At 44.3% G+C, this 23150-nt stretch overlaps 1 protein-coding gene and 1 long non-coding RNA gene across 3 annotated transcripts in view; one reads left to right on the top strand and one right to left on the bottom strand.

The window, feature by feature from the left end:
- On the top strand, positions 1–23150 carry GABRP (gamma-aminobutyric acid type A receptor pi subunit). Of its 2 annotated transcripts, XM_021076941.1 has the most exons (11): positions 1–209; positions 4458–4554; positions 4991–5109; positions 9197–9264; positions 10032–10249; positions 12169–12251; positions 16210–16347; positions 16826–16978; positions 17485–17672; positions 18117–18284; positions 21192–21326. In XM_021076941.1, the coding sequence occupies exons 2-10, from the start codon at positions 4502–4504 to the stop codon at positions 18258–18260; spliced, it is 1164 nt and encodes a 387-aa protein (XP_020932600.1). In that variant the 5' UTR covers positions 1–209; positions 4458–4501; the 3' UTR covers positions 18261–18284; positions 21192–21326. The 2 variants fall into 2 exon arrangements, with proteins under 2 accessions (XP_020932600.1, XP_003134108.1); XM_003134060.5 differs by lacking the exon at positions 18117–18284 and having other exon boundaries at positions 4–209; positions 21192–23150.
- LOC110257298 overlaps positions 10160–23150 on the bottom strand; it is a 58389-nt gene continuing 45398 nt past the window's right edge. Inside the window, exon 4 of the long non-coding RNA XR_002339723.1 lies at positions 10160–10290. This is a non-coding gene — a long non-coding RNA (uncharacterized LOC110257298). The remainder of the gene's footprint in view (positions 10291–23150) is intronic.

The following is a 23150-nucleotide window of genomic DNA, read 5'->3' as shown; positions in this document are numbered from 1 at the left end:
ACCCACCCACCTGCCTATCTGGTCTGTCCTGCAGCTCAGTCTTTCCCACAGGGAGAGCCACTCCATCGGAAAGTGGCTGTGCGCCTGCATCCCAGGGGTCAGGGCTGATGATGGAGAGAATCTCAGAGGCCCAGAAGACCATGCTGCACCTGAAAGCCCAGCCTGAAGACCTAAAGGACCTGTCCTAACAGAGCCTTGGCAGCTGCCGGGTAAGGAAATTGCTGGCCCCTCCTGGTGCCTGGAGGGAGGAAAGGGGAGGAAATCCAAATACAAGCCCTGCTGGGACTGAGGGAAGGGGCCAGGCCTGGAATTTGCAGAGAACCTACTTTGTATTAGGTCTCACCATTATCTGAAGAACTACTGATTTCATCCCTTTTACAGTAGAGGGAACCAAACCTCAAGGAGAAATCATATAATCTCAGAGCAGGTGCAGACAAGATTAGAGCACCTTCTGTCTGATACGCACGGGTGTTCCTCCTGGTGTTGCCATCCAGGACACACACCGCACCACTTCACCTTCTGTGGTTTCCTAAAGGGCACCCGTGGTAATAACGCCTTCCCTCACCACAACCTAATTCAGGCTCCACTCCTGCTTCCCAGCAATGGTTCTGTCTATTGCAAAGGGACCGACGACAGGAGAACAGTGCCTGTATATGAAGGAGGCTAGGGTATGACAAGCTTGGGGCTCACAGTATGTACGTGATAGATTCTGGGAATGGGGGTGGAAACCTGCACATATTGGAATTAGCTCTGCTTCTCAGAGCCAGTTCAGAAAAAGGTGGTATCAGCCACCATGGTGACTCTGAGGTCCTGTGTCTGCCACTGTCCTTCCTGAGGTGATGCCAAACTGAGCACTCTCAAAATGACACTAGAGTCAGCCCACGCCCTGGGTAACAGCATGGGGTATATTAGAAAGAGCTTGAGCTTTGAATTCTTGTGGTCATAGTGGGATCACTAAAGTCCCCATGGAAGACACAAAAGGGAAAGGAGAATGAAAATTAACGTTCATTGAGTGCTTTCTGTTCCCATTTACCAGACAGGAAAACTGAGGCTCTAAGAGGTTAAACAACTCAGGTGTGTTTGAATCCAAAGTTCAAGCTCTCTTCTACCAGTAGAGGCCAGATCTTGGCAACTATCCCCTCAGAATAAGGTTCGAGTGCATAGGCTGCCCCTAGTCAGGTGCCCCCTAGGACCTCCTGAGTACCAGGTTCTCTGCAGAATCAAATGATGGTTTCAGCAAGAATATCTGAGTTGTGGCTGCAGAGGCAATCTTTTGGGTGCTGCCCTCTGGTGGCTCTGTACAGGGCTCAGCCAAATGCCGTTCCCAGTGTCTGTATCAGAACTGGTGGCTAAAGTCTCCATTCAGGCAGGTGGATACACAAATCATCATTTAACAGTTGGCTCCTCTGCCAAATGGGGTGAAGGCAATTACCACTTGGGCCATGCAGTGGATGCAGCACTTTATCCCAGAGATGGGTTTGGTGTAAGAAGGATGGTAACCCAGTGGAATCCAATTCAGCTGAGGGAGTTGGGGGCTCTCTTCTAAGAGGCAGTGCATAGAATAGGGACTTGGAAGACCTGGGTCCAAATCACAGGCACTTAATGGCTATGTGGCCGCAGCCAAAACCTTTCACCGGTCTAAGATTCAACTCTGGAAATTAACACCTGCTGGGTCAGATGGTGATGAGAATCAAATGAGATTAAGCACCAAGCATGGCACCTAGCACCTAGCAGACATTTAGAGCGTTTTCTCTACTTTTTCTTCTTCCATTACAAAATGAGGCAGTTTCCACAGTGTAACCAGAGCTAGCAGGGTGAGATGGGATCGCATGTCTGGGTCCAGCCCGGGCAAAACTTCTCAGACCATGAGACTCCTTAGGGAAGATTCAGAAGCCCAGGGCCCAGACATTGTTTCTTCCTAACTTAGGGCTGGTCACAGAGTAAACACAATTCAATGGAAGTCTTAGAGCTGAAGACTGGAGAGTTCCCCAGTTTACTTGATCAAGGGTGGTTTCTTATGGGAGAAGGAAGGATTGAGGAAAATCCCCAAATGAGAATGGAGCTAATTCAGGCCAGACTAAAAAAAAGTTGCAAATGGCTGTGGGCTGAGGGGAGAGACTGAGCACAGTAGGTAGCAGAACATCCATAGGCAGGTCTCCACATCTACGCCCAACATCCGGAGAGCCCCTGCCCTCCTTCATTGACCTGGCAAGTGCAAACACATTCCCCAAGAATCAAATGACCTTCTCTACGACTTCCATGCTAGCACTGTCCCACCCTCTCCCACTGGAGCTGACCACTCACTTCCTTTGCACTCTTCCCCTGAATCGCTTTGCCTCGGCCCCTGACGCAGGACAGTCACAGGGAACGTTGTGTCCTTTCACTGCTTGCACCCCTCTCCCCTACGAGAGGGATGCCTCACACAAGTCCGATTCATAGGAGGATCTAGTTAAGCCTTTGGAAAGTTGAATGAAAGGATAGAGATCGTAAGTGTCCCTCTGTGGACCTTCTTAAATCTGAGGTTGGGGAGAGGGGAAGGACAGCTATTGGGGAGAAAGTTTGATTATGACTACTGGTGGATTAATAATGGTGATTTTATAGCTGGTGTTGGTGATGCATGAGAAGGAAAAGACAGAGAAACATGACAGAGGGAAGAATTATCGGAGCTTACATATGTGCAAAGATGCTCATTACTGATTTTGTAACAGTAAAAATGTTAGAGCTAACTTCATATCCATACAGGATATGTATGATATAAATGCTGGTACACTAATCTTATGAATACTTTGCAGCCATTAGACAGAAAGAGGCAGGTCCATAGGAACTGATATTGAAAAAGTCCCACTGACATTTGGAAAGAGCGCAGGTGGTGGTGAGGTGATTAAAAATGCTTGGGTCAGCTTCCCTGGCTTCATTCTGCCCCTCAGGTGCTATGTAACCTTGGGACTGTTAGGATACTTTCTAAGCCTCCATTTCTTCATTTGTAAAATGAGGACAATAGTAGCCACCACTTCAAAAGGCTGTTATGAGAAGTTAAGAGGTTCTAAGCACAGTGCAAGCATGCAAGAAGATTTTCTATTACCATTAAGTGAAAAATGTAAATAGTAAAAAAAAAAAAAAAAAAAAAATCGCATGCTATCGTCCCAATTTTGCTTTTAAATCTTTTCCTTCATGGAAAAATATATGTGTATATAAATATATATCCGGATATATGGATGAAACAAATGTTAACAGTGGTTATCTCAGAGATACCAGACTAAAGAGAAAAAGTGAGGGAGGGAGTTACACGGTTATAAAACAGAGTTTTACTTTTTAGAGAAGTTTTAAGTTCATGGCAAAACTGAGTTCCCCCACACATGCTCAGCCTTCTCCCCCATCAACACCCCCCTCCAGAGTGGTACATTTGTCAAACTGATAAACCTACATCGATACATCATTGAGACTTACACTTTTAACTGCATACCTCTCTATCTCATTTTCATGTCTATGATAGGCATGTGTTTGTTTTCTAAGTAAAATAATGGTAATTAATGGCTGAATTGCACACTAAGCCCCAGAGTGGCTAGAATCCAGAAGGTGGCCTGGTTTACAGAGGCTACCACTGAGAGGGGGAGGACTCACCCTAGGCCTGCCTGGGAATGGGGCCTGAGCCCTCTGCCCAGTCCTGAGAACCCCCACTCTGCTGTCACCAGCATGATGGGTCACAGGCTCGCCTGCCTGGCTGACAGTAGCTCCCAAACCAGAAGAGGCCAGACCCCTGGGCCCTGCCTACCTGACAATCTGCACGCATACAAGAGGCTCACCCCCACCCACCACGGCTGAACAGCTTCAGGGCACCCAGGGAGCAGGTGGGGGAGGCTGGGAGAGCAGCCAGTGGCCTGGGTCTCAAGGCTGCCAGCCCTCCTCTGACATTCACTTAGCACGGCGAGCTCTTCATGAGCTCTGTTACCTCAGGGGATTAACCTCCCAAGGCCACTGTGAGGATAGGGTGAGAAGATTGGTGGGAAAGTGCCTCACACATTCCTTGGCACGTGGAGGTCCTTGGCAAGTTTTCACTTCCTGTCTCCATGGCCTGCTTAACAGGCCTAGATCTTGGACCCTTGTATAAGTGGCACTTTTGGGGGGGAGTATATTGTTGAGGATGTCCTTCCTGGCCAAGTCAGGACAAGGACAGGGTAAGGACAGTACTGGGGCTCCCCAAATATGCAGCTCAGGATGCACCAGCTACATTTCTGGTCTGTTGAACCACGCTCGAAACAAATCCTCAGTCTTTATTTGGTTGGATGTAAAACGAATCATTCCTGGAAGCAGATGCAATGAACAGGTGTGGAGAGAGGCTGCTCCCCAGACGTGGAGGGAAATGCTGGAAGTGATGCCCCATGAGACGGAACCACTGGCTGGGAGGAGGGGAGCCTTTGGGATGGTCTGCCTCCCACAGGCCGCATCTGTTTCCCCAGGTGATTTCCGACTTTGGCCCTGCTCCGTGTAAGCAGCCCTCGACATGAGGCAGAGTCTCCGCTGGACCTTCCTGTGTCTGACTCTCTTCACTGGCAGGTGAGCTTTGCTACCCCGCAGTGGCCTTGGTCTGAATTGCTTTGTGTTTCGCATGTGGAGGGACCAGCTCTTTCTATAGTCCCTTCACCTCCCCGACGTACCAGGACAATATAACTTCCTGCCATGGCTTCTAGCTGGAGAATTCAAGCTTCCAAAGTGGTCAGAGATGGACCAACTGCTTGGGTTTGGGGGGAAGATTCTTGGAGTGTTCCCAATTACCGTGCCACTGAGATGTAGGGCAAAACAAAACAAAACAAACAAAACAGAGTGGAATAAGGAGGTGTATTAATTCAGCAACTGAAGATCAGGGCTTTCTCTTTGGGGAAGTCATGGCTGGTACCTGGGTACAACCACATAGATGCAGACATAAGTTCCAGTTACACGTGTTTGTCCACACATAAACAAGCATGTGCACAAAGCCTGTTTTCTTTTCCAGGATGTGCATCCGGGAGAATCAGTTTCACGTCGAGGCCAGCAGAAGTGACAAGCTGTCCCTGCCTGGCTTTGAGAATCTCACAGCAGGATATAACAAGTTTCTCAGGCCCAATTTTGGCGGTAGGTCATTTTTTTTGCCCAGGACGTCAATTCAAAAAAGACGGGAACAGAGACAATATGCGGATGAGGGTTTCAGGAGGTTATAATTGAACCTGGAGAAAGCACTCTCTCTGGCTCTCCACCTACAGGGTAGAGAAATACTCCTCCCCACTGAGGAGGGTACCAGGGCCTGCTAACAACCTTGCACACACTGTCTGCCTTCTGCCTGCACTTCCAGTGTCATTACTCAAGGAATTCACCATGTCTCATCAGGACTACTCCACCTGCTCTTCCCACCTCAGCCTGCCCCCTCAAGGCTAACCCTCTCCTCTGCCTCCTGGATGACCCACCTGGGTCCTCTGCTTGCTCAGAACACCTGCCTGCTTCTCAGCAACCTCAGTATAGAGCCCAGAGCCCTTTGCCTGGAACGCCAGGCCCTTCTCAGATCAGCCTCTATCTGTCCGTCTGTCTCATCTCCCCGACTCCTCCCCCTGTGCCCTGCTACCAGCGTGCCCCTGACCTCCTTGGCCTCCCTGGTCTCTGTGCTTTTTGCTGAGACTGTTTATCTTCTGAGAATGGCTTGTCCAATTTGACTCCATGGCAAAATGCTGATTTTCCTGCATGTCTCAGATCAAAGGCTTCCTCTTCTGAGCAACTTGCCCTGATTCCTTCCTCCAAGCCCCATCCCCTTTCTACTCTCTTTATTTTGACCATACCTCCAAATTATAACCATAACCTACTTATATTGTCACAGATGCTGGTTTTATGTCTGTCTCAGCTCTAAGTTGTAGCCCCTTAGGGGCTTCATTTACCTCCCTAACCCCAGCAGTAGCACAGCACTTGACATATAGCAAGTTGTCAATTAATATTTGATGAAAGAATGAGGCAAGGAGGGAAAGAATGAGGCTGCTACATACCTCCTCACAGGGCCTCAGTTTCTCTCTTTATAAAATGCAAGATTGAACAAACATGGTCACTAATGTCTTGCTACCTCGAGCATAAAGTGGTAGAAGGAGTCTTGGAGTTGGACAAACCTGAGTTTGCCTCTTGGCTCTATTTTGGGGCCAGCACCTTAGCCTTCTGAGCCTCACTTTCCCTTTCTGTAATTGGGAGCACCTCATCTGTCTCACGGGGAGGCTTCAGGGAGACAAAGTGTTTAAACACATCATCAGGGTGCAGTCTATTTTAATCCCTTTTCCTTTCCGCTCCTCTCTTCAGATGATCAAATTCTCTGGTCAGACTTAGGATTAGTGGGTCAGGCCAGGTTCTCTAAGGAACCAGACACTGAGAGGGGAGTATCTGTGCAACATGTTTATCGGGGCCATATCTATGATGAACTTTGAGACAGGAAAAGAAGGAGGATGGGGAGTTGTCAGACTGTGATGCAGGTCTGAGCCTGGGGGAAGAAGGGAGGGAGAGAGGGAAGGAAGTTGTGAGAGGTGTCTTGGACTATAGTGCAGTTAGTTCTAAGTGTGTTGGAAAGGCCACCAGGGACAACCTAGAGCCAAAGTGCCCATCAGAGGAGTCTCCCGTCTCGGTGCCTTCCAGGAACAGGCCTGCCTTCATTTTCCTGCCTCGCTCGGGCCCTGGTGGGATGCAGCCCATGGGAAGAGTGGCCTCTGGGCAGGCTTGGTCAAAGATTTCAGAGCACAGAAGCTGGGGCCAATCACAGGCCCTTCATTTAGAGATCTGAGAGAGGCATCTTTGTGGCCTCACAATTAGGCCATACATAAGGATTAGGTCCTGATGTCAAGGGACCTAAGAGGGGGATTGACTGCCCCTGGTTTTCCCAGGACCAACTGGACATTAATGATAAGCATGTGAGTCTGCAAATCTTGTTAGGTCCACTCAGTAATTTCTCTGGCTCCCAAATTCCAAGGAGTTAGGCTAGGACACTGCCCTTCTTGCTGCCTGCTCATGGGCCAGCAAGGTATAGGGCCCCTGGCAAGGTACCAGTTCTGAACCTGGAGTGGACCCAAGGGAACACGAGGCCCAGATCCACCTGGGGTGAAAATGGGGCAAGTGGTCCTCAGTCAAGAGGAAGGGAAGGCACAACCCCTTGTCACGAGCCTTTGGCACCCCGCCTCCTAAAGGAACCTACATTTACGAGCAGCCTGCAGTTTTCTGTAGTGTCTGCCTCCCCGGTTCTAGGACCCTGAGGGCCTTGATTTTTCAGGGACCGAGCTGGATTGCACAGGTTTGCGAGCCGGCCCTCTTGAACTTGCTCAGGACCTGCCTTTGACCTCTTTCCTAGGAGAAAGCTGCCCTCTGGTGGCACAGCATGCTCTTATCACTCAACGTGAAGAAAGAGGAAGCTCTGGTCCATAACAAAGCCAACTGAGGCAAAGCCTAGACCAGACTACCTTGAAACAAACTGAACAGATCCAAAACCTACAGCGAGGCTGAAGCTCTTGTGTGTTTTCCATTCTCCATGCGCCTCAGGAGGGCAACCAGCAGCCTACTGCCCACTGTGTTCCAGGCACTTAAAATAGGTCCTACGTCCCAACCTAACCCCTGATGGCTAGCATTGTAGCTCTATTTTACCCGTGAGAAACTGCAGAACAGAGAAGTTTAGCAATTCGTTCAAGATCACACTGCTGTGAAGTGGCCAGCACAGGATTTAAACACTCTGACTCTAAGCCCCTCTTCTTGACACTGCCCCTTGCTGCCTGGAGATGCAGTAAGGCACTCAGCACCCTAAGTCCGTCAGCACCTTCCAGGGTCCACTCGCAAAGATCTACCCCTTTTCCACCAAGTAGTAACACTAAGTAGTAAGTTAATTATTTTTAACTGCACTGACTTGAAAACTCTGATTCCAAATCTTACCTATATTCTGTGTCCTGGTTTCCTTCAATTAATAATTAGGTTGCTGTGATTCCCCCCAGTCTGATGCTTTTAGGCTTCCTTTGAATTCTGCCTCTCCTTTTCCTGGTTAAGGCATTGCCGGAAGCACCCCCAGTTATGTACGGCAAGTGAATGCTATTGCACCATAAAGCTGGTCCTCTTCCAGAATTAGCTAGGGTCACAGACAAGAGGGGGAAAGAAGGGGAAATGCTCTCTGCTTAGTGCCTGGTATCACGTGATAGGAACCATGCTGGGGCTTTGTACAGATAACCGTTTTTGAGCACTAACTGGATATCCAGCTAGATAGGCACTTCACACATAATCCCTCTTGCCACCACCCTGCAAAGAAGCCGTCCCCACACACCTCATCTCATTTAACCCGTTCTGTGACCCTCTGATGTCATTAGCATTACTCACACCTGCAGGTGAGAAAACTGGAGGCGTGAAGGATCTGGTAACTTTTCCCAGATTGAAACTCACATCTTTTTGACTCCTGGACTTTGTTCCACATCTCCAGTCTAAAGAGGAGTAAACATCCCCGGCCTGGCCTAGCCGCCCAGAATGGTGGTTCCCAGGCCTCAGCCTCTAGAGCTAAGACAGGTGCTCTCAGGAGTTCGGCCCGTCTGCCGAGACTCCAGGATGGAGGCCCAACATCTGTGCACCAGACCAAGGGAGAACCGTACTGCATTTCTAAATAGTTTAGGGCTCCTGGAGAGTAAAGGAAGAGGAGGAAAGTGTCAGGAGGTGAGCGGGAGCTGAACCACGAGCAGTCTTGAATGCCATCTTGTGGTAAATTCACCTGGTTGGGGCGGGAGATATATTTGTGTATGAATCCCAAAATCCCTATTACATTTCTAAATAATGAGTTCCTCGCAAGCACCATGGGAAAAATCCTCTAGGTAAGAAGTAGCAAATACCACCACATTCTTTAAAATAGACACTAATGAATATAGTGTGGTCTCTCTCTTACATGTATTTAGCTAACTAGATATTTGTACATTTTTTCATGCAAAAGGGAGGCACCCTCTACACAATGGTTTCTCCTGAGAGGGAGAGGATACTAGTTAACCTTTTCTTTATATAGCTCTAAATTGTTTAAAATTTTCCAACAGGCAAGTGTTATTTCTATAATTTTCATACACACACACACACACACACACACACATACATACATATATTTATATATATTTAATTGTGCTAATGTTTTGTTAGGAAATCTGTTTGTGTTTCTATGGAAGTCTTTCTGGTTTTTCTCCTTTCTTAGGAGAACCTGTTCAGATAGCACTGACCCTGGACATTGCAAGTATTTCTAGTATTTCAGAGAGTAACATGGTAAGTGTGGCCCCTTTATCTTCCACCCAAGGAGCACCTTTCCTTGTGTTTTATGGGGATATACCTTCTAGCTACTCAAAGCAGAACAGAGACTCACTCGGAATGGCAGAAGCTGGAGACCTATCCTGAAACTTAAGACAATGGAAGACATCTTGAAAAACAGATTTTTTGAATATCAGGGGGAAAGTGAATTCACAGGCCAGGAGGGGAGAAGCGAGGGAGTGGAGTGGGTGCATTTGGTGAGGAATTAAAAATGGAGGAAAAGAATAAAAGTACTGGAGGTGGGGGGGAGGGGAGCCTGAATATCACATGGTCCCTCACAGAGTGGGAGACAAGCTGATGAAAACCAGTAATCACATAACTGCTTTCAACCTACCATCCTCTCACTTAAGAGAACACATTATAGGCAATTTGCCAAGAGGGTCTGCTGTGGATTCCAGGTAAATCCTGGACAATCCTTTGCTCATCAAAATTTTCAACAATTGGTGTGGCTTTTGTGATGGAGGGCAAGTACGTTAAGGCCCTGACCATGATCTTGTGGGGTTCCCTTTTGGCAGTGGGCATTCTTATTTAAAAGAAATAAGGTGTTTTGTTCTCTTATTGCTACAAGCCACCACCCTAAGACAAACTCTATTCACCCATGTCTACTCTAGTATGTGCTCTTTACCTTGGTGGAGGTGGGAAGAGGAGTGAGATTTGACCCCTTTCCTTCCATTTCTTGAGTCTTTCTCCCCCCATCCATTTCCTCCTCCTGGTGGCCGCCCCAGGACTACACGGCCACCATATACCTCAGACAGCGCTGGACGGATCAGCGGCTAGTGTTTGAAGGCAACAAGAGCTTCACTTTGGATGCACGCCTGGTGGAGTTCCTCTGGGTGCCGGACACTTACATCGTGGAGTCCAAAAAGTCCTTCCTCCACGAAGTCACCGTGGGAAACAGGCTGATCCGCCTCTTCTCCAATGGCACAGTCCTGTATGCTCTCAGGTAATTGGTCACCTGCGACCTCAGGGCTGGAGGGGAAAGAGCTGGGAAAAAAGCAGGAATACATCTTGGGTATTCTGACCAGCACTTGAATAACCACCCCTACCTTCTTATGTGCCTGCCTGCTTAGATCTTTGTCCCCAGAGCAGAAGGCACAGTCCAGTTTGGTTCAACAAGCATCTACTGAGAACATGTGCTCATGCTAGGCCAGTGCCGGACCTGAGGATGCAGAGCTGAATAAGATTTAGTCCTGACATAGACACATACGCAAAGGAAGTCAGGGCTCTGGGGGCCCTTGGCGAGGAGTAGGTTAGTGGTTTGGGGTGATATAAGAGGATTCTTTCACAGGACTCTGAGCTGAGTCTTAAAGAGTAGAAGGAAGTTATCCAGGGAAGAGGTAAGGGAAACAGCGAGAGCAAACACAGAGGTAATACAAGGAACATTCCTTTCATGGGCTCAGTGGGGTGGGGGTGGCTCCAGAACATGTGTTTACTTACCGGAGTCATTCTTGTACAGCCAAAAAACAAAGTACAGTCCCCTAAACCTCACCACCTGCAGTCACGGGCTCCCCTTTGCCCCTGGTCCAAATCCCTGAGGTCAGAACTTCCATCTAATTGTTCCCCAGGCTACTGGTGGGCGGGAACAGGAAAGGTGCCCCCGAGGTGCTGCATTTGGCAGCCCCCCAGTGGAGAACTCAGGGCTGCCTGCGTCAGGCCTGGACAAAGACTGCAGACCCAACAATCCCAAAGGCCTTCAGGAGAAGGCCAGGAGCCAAATAATTAATGAGACTGATCTTAAGTCCCAAGTAAGAGGCTGAAGTAATGAAACAAGGACCGAGCTAAGCGATGAACTGAATTTCTAGACTTCACCTGAAATTCCTCAGCTGCACTGAATTTTACAAAGAACAGCCAAACCCCCAACATCTCTTTCAAGAAGTCCAATAGACCTCTCCTTTGACTCCAACTCTAATCAGTATTAACATCCCTCTTCCCTTTGTTCCCTTGGCTCTGTGTGTGTGTGTGTTTGTATGTGTGTGTCTGTGTGTCTGTCTGTCTGTATTAAGTCACATAAAACAGGATTTTTTATGGATTACAAATAATGGATGATGTAGTTCCCATTACAGGTCAGCAGTACACACCTGACTAGTATCCATGAGGAGGTGGGTTTGATCCCTGGCGTTGCTCAGTGGGTTAAGGATCTGGCGTTGCCATAAGCTGTGGTGTAAGCTACAGACGTGACACGGATCCTGTGTTGCTGTGGCTGTGGCATAAGCCAGCAGTTGCAGCTCTGATTCGACCCCTAGCCTGGGAACTTCCATATGCCATGGGTTCGACCTATTAAAAAAAAAAAAAAAAAAAAAAAGGGATGATTGTTAATAGCCTGGCTCTAGAGTCAGACAGATCTAGCGACAAGTTCCTGCTCTGTGACTTTAGGCAAGTTACTTGACTCTCTGAGCCCCAGTTTTCTCAGCAGCAAAAGGAGAATACTTCCTTACTCAGAGAATAATAATACTTTCTAACTCATAAAGCTGTTATAAAAATTCAAAGGGATAATGCACATGAAGCACTTTTCACAGAGATGGGCTCCTCGCCAGTTTGCCCTGAAGTTAAATTTAAAACATAGACACAAAAACATCTCAAAAAGTCAATGAATGAGTCTGTTCTGCAATATTGTGCTAAGCTGGCCTCTGAATTGCCAACATTCTAACTTCCTGCGCTCAGGACCCCAGCTTTAAACTAGTCTTGCAGGTGTTGCTTAGCCCAGAAAAACTAAGGAATGCTTTGACTATAGGCTCCAAGTCACACGTTCACCATACTCAAGAGTCAAGGTGAAAGTCCTCTTGGAGAGGCCTTTAAGAGGGAATATATACTTGCTATAGCATCCTCATAACACTCTCTATGAACCCGTTTTTCCTTTCTTAGAATCACAACAACCGTTGCATGTAACATGGACCTGTCTAAATACCCCATGGACACACAGACATGCAAGCTGCAACTAGAAAGCTGTGAGTATATATCATGTGGGTCCCTGAGATGATTTTCTGGGGTGACTTAGGTCTGTGTATTTATGAAGAGTGCCCTATACATAGTGGCCTTTCTTTTCTTGATGGTGATTACAATGGGTTCAGCCCCTCCAGGTATACATCCAGAGAGATTTAGAGACTGCTCAAAAACAAACCTTCCAATGTTACATCTTTGGGAGAGGATCACCGTGCCTTGGCTCCAAATATTTCCACCTAAAAGTGGACAAGACAGTCAAGTAGATGGGGTCGATAGGACTAGGAGGAGGTCTCAGAATCTGCTAAAGCATGGCCGCCAGAAAGAATTCAGCAGAGACGAGAAATGGCAAATATACACAGCAATCATTGACAATTTATCACACAATGGCCTCCAACTTATAAAAGAAGTTGTCTGATATATAAATATATATATACACACACACGCATATATAAATATATATACATAAGTGTGTGTATATATATATACACACATATATATACATAAGTGTGTGTGTATATATATATACACACACATATATATATACACACACAGATATATATACATATAGCTTAATACAGTAATGCCAATTAAGTGGGCATCTAAACTGCAATCTGGGGATTTGCTTATGATGAGGAAATAAGGATGGGTGTCAAATGAATTACTGGCACCTGAGTGAACTCCATGGTTCCTTAGTAAGCCCCTCTGACACACCCACCATGCAGAGACATTGCCGCATACAGGAGTTATTAAGGCATCAAAGCATGGCTATGTAAGGAGCAGAAACTATAGTCAGGTGCTGGAAACCAGTGGGCACCTCTTACATGAGGACACAAGTGGCCAGTGTCCAAGAAGCACCATTATGAGGTGGCAGTCATTTTTCAGAGGTAGACATTTAATTAAAGACCTAGGCAGGCAGATTAATTACCCTATTGATTAAATGCGTGCAAGATCTTCATGAAGTAATACAGCTGTTTGGGGGCAGGCAAAAACTTGAGGTTATCAAAAAGAGAACTCATTTTCTCGTCTTTAGGAAGCAGTTGCCCTCCATGGGTGGCTGTGCTCATCTGAAATCCCAGGAGTGAGATTCTCCTGGAAACTTCAGCACTCTGCTTATACAAATACCAACCCCAGTGAGCAGAGGACGCTTTCACTGAATGTTTATTAGCAGTTGGGGTACAGAAACCTCACCAAGGGCTTTTTCCCTGAATGCCATCCCTTGAAAGCAGCATCCCACAACTGCCCACATCCACCCAGGGACAGAGCAGCATTGAGAGTGTAATGATTGTGAGTATTTACTAGTTGTAAAAACAAATTAAGTAGAAGCTTGTACAACTTACTTTTTCTAGATTTTTTTCCCCCTTTGGGATTCTAGGCCTATTTGGAAAGCTAGTTTCAGTAAATTTGGGGATGCTTTCAAGGGAAAGCTCACAGACAATTTTTACCCGGAAATCCTCTAAGAGCTCATGACTACTTCTCTGCCTTACATAGGGGGACGTCACCACTGACAGACAGTGGATACCGCAAGCTAAGTCTTAACAAAATGTTAGTCTCAACACTGGCAGTAGCCTAGCGAAATAAGTTCCATGTTTAAGGTCACAGGTGCCAGAATCACTGGGCTTTTCCAGTCACTAACTGTGTGACTTTGAGAGAATAGAACTAACCTGTTTCCTCATCAGCGAAGGGGGAAAAATAATAATATTTCACTCAAAGAGTTATTTGTTCACAACTTTATTGAGGTATAAGTTACATACCCTAAAATCCAACCATCTTAAGTGCACAATTCAAAGTTTTTTGTAAATTTTCTGAGTTGTGCAACCATTGCCACGTTCTGTTATTAGAACATTTCCATCACCGCCAAGAGACCCCTTGTGCCCATTTACAGTCACTCCCCATTGCCACCACCAGCTCCCAGGCCACCACTAGTCTACTTTCTGGCTCTATACAAATGTGTCTTTTCTAGATATTCCACATAAAGGGAGTCATACAATATGTTGTCTTTTGCATTTGGCCTCTTTCACTTATTGAAACGTGCTAACATTTCCCAGGTTCGTACATGATGGAATATGTATCAGGACTTCATTTCTTTTTATTGCTTTTATTCCCGACAAAAGAATACAAGTAGCACAAGTTGCTTTGGCTTGTTTCCACCTTTAGCTGTCACGACGAATGCTGCCATGAACACTTTGTACAAGCCCTTTTGTGACCATGATGTGATTTCTCTTGCACAGATGTTTATGACGGAAATGCTGGGTCAAATTTAGGTTTAAGTTTTCAAGAAACTGCCAAACTGTTTTCCAAAGTTGTTGCACCATCTTATATTTTCACCAGCAATGTTCCAGCTTCTCGACATTATTACTATTTGTTATTATCTGCCTTTTTAGTTGCAGCCATTCTCATGGATGTGGAGTGGATTCTTCTTGTGGTTTTGATTTGTATTTCCCTAATGACTAATGATTTTTAGTATCTTTTTGTGTGCTTATTAACCATTTATCTATCTTCTCAAAGACATCATTTGAGGATTAAATGAGCTAATAATGTCGTAAAGCACTTAGGTAACTGCTTACTAAATGACAGACGGTATCATCATCCATGAGCTTTGGTGTTAAACTTTCTTGAGGTATAAGCCTGGCTTTGTTTTTCATTTGCCTTGTTATCCTGAGAAAGCCATGCAATCTCTCCACATCTGGTAATTTTCATGTATAAAATCGCTAAAACATTACAGTTCCTCAATTCTAAGGCACAGCATGTATTGAATGATAACACTTTAGGAAAAATATAAGCTTTCCTTTATGTATGTCAACTTTAAGATCCATTTCAGTTTTTAAATAGTTAAAAAAAAAAAGGTTAGGAGTTCCTGCTGTGGCTCAGTGGGTTAATGATCCAGCTGTCTCTGTGGCAGCACCGGTTCAACCCCTGGCCTGGCGCAGTGGGTCAGGGATCCTGCATTGCCACAGCTGAAGCTCAGATTCAATCCCTGGCCTGGGAACTTACACATACTATAGGTGACCCCACCAAAAAAAGTTTTAAAAAATAAAGAAACAGAAGTTCCCTTCGTGGCTCAGTGGTTAACAAACCCAACTAGAATCCATGATGACACAGGTTTGATCCCTGGCCTTGCTCAGTGGGTTAAGGATCCAGCACTGCCATGAGCTGTGGTGTAGATAGCAAATGAGGCTTGGATCCCGCATTGCTGTGGCTGTGGCATAGGACAGAGGCTGTAGCTCCGATATCACTGCTAGCCTGAGAACTTCCATATGCCGCAAGTGCAACCCTAAAAAGCAAAAAAAAAGAAAAAAGAAATACACAGATCTACCTTGGAAGCTTATGAGAACCTAACAGACATAATGCATAAAGGACTCAACATAAATGCCTAATAAAAGGCAGCTATTATTACTATTATCAACTATATTGGTAATATATAGATTTTTATATATCTATATATTTAGATATTTACATAGGTGTTTGAGATTTATCAAGCACCTATATTTTCAGACATCAATAAAATGGCTGGCTGCAGGCTTTTTCTTTTTGTTTTCGCATTTATGCCAATCTGGAAATATGAACAGACCAATTGTAAAGTCACTGAAACCTCTTTTGAGGTGTTAAGACTGTCCTGAAAGGCAATTTCTAGCATAGACTTTCATGGGTTCACAGATACATGTTCAATAAATATCATTTAAAATAATAAGAAAAGCTACTTCTAGTTGTTTATCATCTGCCAGATCTATACAATGCTTAACATAGAGCTGGTTCTCATTGATGGTAAAAAGCCCTAGCAGGTCATCTCATTCTGGGTAGTCTCTGCAATCGCACTTGAGAAATCATGCCAAGTTTTGCATGGGACTCTCTTCAGTCTCAGCACCATCAAAACAGAGCTTCTGCTGTGGCCATGTCACAGCATTTTCTAGATCTGTTCAATCTGCTACCTTCCTGCACTGACCAGGGCACTGTTTCACTCGCCAGGGGGCTATGATGGCAACGACGTGGAGTTCAGCTGGCTGAGAGGGAACGACTCTGTGCGTGGGCTGGAAAACCTGCGGCTTGCTCAGTACACCATTCAACAATATTTCACCTTAGTTACCAGATCGCAGCAGGAAACAGGTAACTTCTAGGACAAATTGCACAAAAGCAAAATAGCTGAGTTGCATTCTGAATCAGAAATATCATCTCTTTTCCACTTGGACCCTTCAGGACCCAGGAACCCCTCCACAGTATGATAGAGCAGTAAGATTTGGGCTTGACACATTTACCTGTCCCACACCCAGTACTGAAATGGTCCCCAAGAAGCTCACAGTCTAATGAGGTAGATGTCAAGGAAACCAGCAGTTACTGATGCTACAGGAATACTATGATAGAGAAAGGCACCAGAAGAGGATTATGGGTAGAGGCAATAGCACTCCCATAAATCCCATTCTGCATAGCTGCAATTTCATTAAAACTATGACAGCTCGTGATTTACTATGTTTTGGTGAACAACAGATGGTTTCATGTGGATAGCTAAGTTAAACATCCCACAGGGAAACCACTCCACCCACTAGGTGAGCAGACATGATTTCCTATCCCTTGTTCACCCTTTCAGGAAATTATACACGATTGGTCTTACAATTTGAACTTCAGAGGAATGTCCTATATTTCATTTTGGAAACCTATGTTCCTTCCACTTTCCTGGTGGTATTATCCTGGGTTTCATTTTGGATCTCCCTTGATTCAGTTCCTGCAAGAACCTGCATTGGTAAGTAGCTCCAGCTGGAGATTTCTAAGAACTGTGTTATCAGGTCCTTATTTTTTCCCCCTTCTGTCATTGTTTTCATTGATATTCACAGGGCAGTTCCAGGAGCTGATTTCTTGATAGACTCTTTTATAGAGAGAGAAGTGAGACAGAAAGACAGAAACAAGACAGACTACTTTAGCGATAGTGTACTTTTCAACTTGTGTTTTGCAGTGATAGATAAGGAGAATTGTGATTAGATAGTCTATTGCTAGTTATTCGGGTTACTGAACACCCCCTCCAATGAAAAGATAGAAGGCAAAACATTTAGAAAATCATATCATTCGTATCTGTACAATATGGGCAAATCAACCCTGTTCCAGAAGGATACAGACTTTTTAAAATGAGCTGTGCTCCACGTCCATGTCCTGCCTCTACCTTGCTAATTCCCAAATGGAGACAGTCTGCCAGGCGATGCTGGAAGGTTGGCTGACCACTGATGCGGGTACCTTGCTTACGTGCCTTCCCAGGAGTGACCACCGTATTGTCGATGACCACACTGATGATTGGGTCCCGCACTTCTCTTCCTAACACCAACTGCTTCATAAAGGCCATTGATGTGTACCTGGGAATCTGCTTTAGCTTCGTGTTTGGGGCCCTCCTGGAATATGCCGTTGCCCACTACAGCTCCTTACAGCAGATGGCAGCCAAAGATAGGGTAAGAATTTGGCGGGCCCTGTATATCATTCATCACCTATGCCATAAGCTGGTCTGTAGAGATGATCTGGACTTGGTTCCTGCCCCCTGGTGATTCACTTTGCACCAGTGACTCTCATCCTTGTTCAGGTAGAGAAATCTGGAAGTCGTGACTCCTTTTCAAATAATGAGATATTAATACGCTTAATTTTCCAGCAGAAAATAACTGTGCTATGTGTATGCAGCATAAAATCGCAAACACAAGAACAAGCATCCATGAAAAACCCAGTATCAAACCAAACATGATTAGCTGCTTATATGTTTTAGATTAATATGTATTTACTATTTATTCTTTTGTTGTATTCTTGTTTTCTTAAATTATACAAGCAATGGTTTACTGAAAATGTCTGGGAAAGTCCAGTTGTGGCAAATTTCATGATTAGCATGTTTTTCTGCTCACTCGCAGAAACAGCGTGGTCCAGCTCTCAGAATCATAATGATTATTATCAATGGAGCACTTATGTGCCAGACACAGTCACAAGCTCTTTGCAAACATTACATCATTGTAACTGCTCATAACAACACAGTAAGGCTATCTCCATTGTTATAGCTGTGGAATCTGAGGTATGGGGAGGTAAGTGACCTAGCCAAGGGGACCTAGACAATAAGAGGTAGAGTTGGGATTCAAACCTAAATCTGCTTGGCTCCAAAGTCTGACACCTGTCGTTATTCCCACTTGCAGTGGGCAATGGACCATGTCCTTAACTATTATCCTCTGCAGGCCCGTGGAACCCTGGGATTCTTTGGAAGCCCAACTTGACAGGCATTGGCATACTACAGCTCATGATAACAGGCAAGAAAATGACAGGGATCCAGTGCAGAAGAGCTGCCCACATTTAGCAAAGTGCCAGGACCACACGGGGTTTAATGGTGAGGAAATAAGGACTCAGAATAGCCCAAAGATCTATTTGCCTTTTCTCTTGTGTTTGACTATTATGAACAATGTTCTACAGTCATATTACTCAAGTACCAAAGTCAAATGACCATACGTGCCAGCCACAGAATATCGATTTCATTTACCTAAAGATTCAGTATTTGTATACGTTCTATTAAAAGTTACTATAAAATCATGGCTATAATTCCCTCTTCTGTGTGATATATCCCTGTTGCTTATCTATTTCATACATAGTAGTTTATATCACTTAATCCCATACCCCTATCTTGCCCCTCCCCCTTTCTCACTCCCCACTGATAACACTAATTTGCTTTCTGCATCTGCAAGCCTGTTTCTGTTTTGCTATCTATATCTATTTGTTTTATTTTTTGGATTCCACATATAAGTGATATCATAAGCATTTGTCTTTCTCTGACTTATTTCACTAAGCATAATATTCCCTAGGCCAATCCACATTACCGCAAATGGCAGCATTTCATTCATGTTTACAACTAGCTAATATTTCATTATATATCTATATCTCACATCTACTTTATCCATTTGTCTGTTGATGGACACTTGGGTTGCTTCCACATCTTGGCTATTGTAAATAGTGCATCTGTGAACGTTGGAGTGCATATATCTTTTTGAATTAGTGCTTTCCTTTTTTTCTGGATGTATACCCAGGAGTGCAATTGCTAGGTTATATGGCAGTTCTTTTTACAGGTTTTTGAGGACCTCCATACTGCTTTCCACAGTGGCTGCACCAATTTACATTCCCACCAACAATGTACAAGTATTTCTTTTTCTTTACATTCTTGTCAATATTTGTGATTTGTAGACTTTTTGACAGATGTAAGGTGATATTTTATTGTTGCTTTGATTTGCTTGTTTCAATAATTAGATATGTTGAGTGTCTTTGTGGCTTTTAGTCATCTATATGTCTTCTTTGGAAAAATGTCTATTGGGTATTCTGCCATTTTTTATTGGGTTTTTTTCATATTGAGTGGTATGAGTTGTTTATATGTTTTGGATATTAATCCATAGTTGGTCATATCTTTGAAAAAATCTTCTCCCATTTAGTAAGTTTTTTCATTTTATCAATGGTTTCCTTTGCTGTGCAAAAGCTTTTAAGTTTAATTAGGTCCCATTTGTTTATTCTTGCTTTTGTTTCTTTTTGTCTTAGGAGACTGCCATGATTTATGTCAAAGAGTGTTCTTCTTATGTTCTCTTCTTGGAGTTTTAGGGTTTCAGGTTTTACATTTAGGTCTTTAGTCCATTTTGAGTTTATTTATTTTTTTATTTTATTTATTTATTTATTTATTTTTGTCTTTTTGCTATTTCTTTGGGCCGCTCCCGCGGCATATGGAGGTTCCCAGGCTAGGGGTCGAATCGGAGCTGTAGCCACTGGCCTACGCCAGAGCCACAGCAACGCGGGATCTGAGCCGCATCTGCGACCTACACCACAGCTCACGGCAATGCCAGATCGTTAACTCACTGAGCAAGGGCAGGGACCGAACCCACAACCTCATGGTTCCTAGTTGGATTCGTTAACCACTGCGCCACGACGGGAGCTCCCATTTTGAATTTATTTTTGTATATGGTGTGACAAAATGTTCTCATTTCATTCCTTTACATGTAGCTGTCCAGTTTTCCCAGCACGACTTATTAAAGTAACTGTCTTTGCTCCATTATATATTCTCATCTCCTTGATCATAGATTAATTGACCATAGGTAGGTGAGTTTATTCCTGGGCTCCCTATTCTGTTCCATTGATCCGTGTGTCTTTGTGACAGTACCATGCAGCCTTGGGTCCAAATCCCTTTGTCCCTCATAGCCAATAACTCCTCTGGCTTCTGCCCCCCTGCCCTTTGTGGAGCAGCACCGCAGGGCAAGCAGGACCCCTTTGGACTCTGTGTGTATGGGTGGAAGGTGAGTTGTGGTAGACTAGCCACTGTCAGAGTCCTGGGTTGCTTCCGATGCGCTACTTGAGTAAGTTTATCAGTGGCACTGCTGTCCCACCCAGAATCTGCCCTGGGACTGGGTTGCCTCTGCATCCCATGGTATGTTGTCCCAGCCATGGTAGAGAATGGAAACTCTATAGAATTGCAAGAGCATCACAGTTTCTGCTTGTGTGGCAAAGACTTTAAGACATTGCTGATTTCTATTAATTCTCATAATCAATCACTGCCTCCTCCCTAGCATAGAAGGGAATTCATCAAACACCTACTAAATGCTTTACATAATTTATACCATTTAGTCTTTCTATCAGTCTCAAGAGGTTAAGTATTAATATCATCAAAGTTTTACAGGCAAGGAAATTGAGGAAGGAAAGCCTGAATCCTGAACAATTAACATGGAGCTCATGGCTCAGGATATCTAGATGGGGTATGGTTATTCCTCCCATTGTACAAGCTGATGACCTAGGGATGGGTGCCTACAAGTAGGTTAACAGGACTGCCAGGTCTTGCTTACCAGCCAACTTATGAGGCACTCAGTACCGCTCTCTCCTAAACCTAATTATTCAAACCTCTAAGTATATAAACACCCACTTATCTATTTTGCTGAGTCCAGTCTATCAAGCTAACTGTCCTGTTTATGAACTAGGGGAAGGCGAAGGAAGTGGAAGAAGTTAACATTACTAACATCATCAACAGCTCCATCTCCAGCTTTAAAAGGAAGATCAGCTTTGCCAGCATTGAAATTTCTGGTGACAACGTTGACTACAGTGACCTGACAATGAAAACCAGTGACAAGTTCAAGTTTGTCTTCCGAGATAAAATGGGCAGGATTGTGGATTACTTCACAATTCAAAACCCAAGTAATGTTGATCGATATTCCAAACTACTCTTTCCTTTGGTTTTTATGCTAGCCAATGTATTTTACTGGGCATACTATATGTATTTTTGAAAGTATGGTGAATTGTTTGCATGCCATAGGTCTTCAGCAGAATAAGGTAATGATGTAAACGATATTCTAAGCCAAATGTGCACCCTAACCCAGTGGTGCTACGAGTGACTAAAATAACATTTGAGCATTTCTCCGCAAAGAATGGACCCTCAAGGATTATTTACATGTGTAGAAGTCCTAGCATTACAGAGTCTTGTAATAGAAATATCAACCTATTCCTTTTCATCCTTATGAAAGACATCTCCTTGGAGCCCAAGATTACAAACTTATCAGGCCTACTGCCCAGTGCTCCCTGGTCTGCATTTATCTCATATAAAAAACAAGAAAGAGGCCATTACATGTATTGAGTCAAGTGTCAGAGGTTGTTTCTGAATTAATCATACACACTATTTACCAAATCTCTACCATGCTTATAAAATATATTGTTGCCTATTTAGGGGGATAACATTTTCCAGCTTTTGGTTTTTTTTGTCTTTTTTTTTTGTTTTGATTAAAATGAAATGCAGGCTTAAGTCCATTCACTGGAAGTCACTGCATTAAATACCAAGATGAGTTTTTCATATAGTATTTAATGCCACAGCAGAACTGTCCCCATATTCCAACAAGTCCTACCACTGAAAAACAAATGTAAGTGAAGAAAAATTTAGTGGGGCAGTAATTTCAAACATAAATCTCTTGTTTCTAAGATAGAATAGATTCCCCAAGCTCTGGAAATTTTTCCCCCCATTTGACATGTCTCATTCTTTTACTATTATATGCTAGCCAGTCCTAAACAATGCTAAAGCCCTTTCTCCACATCATGGGAAGAAATAGAGAAACATCTTTTTACTTATGCTAAGAATCTTAATATGGACAGTTGCCAGGAAGCCTTGCAGAATCAAGTCCAATTCTATTTGCTACTCTGACACCAAGGAACACTTTGCCAGCAGCAGATCCTCACATCCTTCCAAGAGGCACTTTTATGCCTAGGCTGCCATGATCAGGAATGATCTTACTAGATAATGAACTGCATTACTCAGAAACAAGTGACTTATCACAAGTCAACTTGGCCTTTCTCAGATCCATGATCTTTCCAGCTGGACTACTTTGAGTGGCTTATCCTGCATGAGTAGAATATTGGTCCTGGGTCCTGAGCTTTCTGAGTAATAGTGGGACTTGTTATAGAACCTACATCTGGCTACAGGTGAGCCATCTTCCAAGTCCAGCCGCCTTCACCCTAATGTAAGAAGCACCTTATGTGCATCCCTGACTCTTGGCCGAGCTCAGCCAACAGTACCATAAATGGTGGCTGGTGAGTGTGCCATGACAAAGGCTTTTGGTTCAGGCTCAGTGTTTTCAAAGAATCTTGACCGTATTTAATTTTTTAGCTTCCTTTCATAATACGTGTATTCATTTACTCTTCCTTTCAGAAATAAACCATAGCTTTGGAGGATCATCTCTCTTCTAGAATCCCCTGTACCCTAGGCTCTCATCCTTTCCTCCCTTTATGATACTTCTCGCATACAGTTTCCATGAGTTTGATCACCTGAGTGTTTAACAAAATGTTTCTGATGGGAATGGGAGAATTTAAAGAGGTGGAATATGACTGTATGGTTCAACCATATTTGTGATTCTTTTTAAAAAGATTTAAAAGGAAATAAATGCCCTGAAACCCCA

Source organism: Sus scrofa, chromosome 16 (assembly GCF_000003025.6).
Source record: "Sus scrofa isolate TJ Tabasco breed Duroc chromosome 16, Sscrofa11.1, whole genome shotgun sequence".
Taxonomy (NCBI): domain Eukaryota; kingdom Metazoa; phylum Chordata; class Mammalia; order Artiodactyla; family Suidae; genus Sus; species Sus scrofa.
Note: the sequence above shows the minus strand (reverse complement) of the source record. Positions and strands in the feature narration are given on the sequence as shown.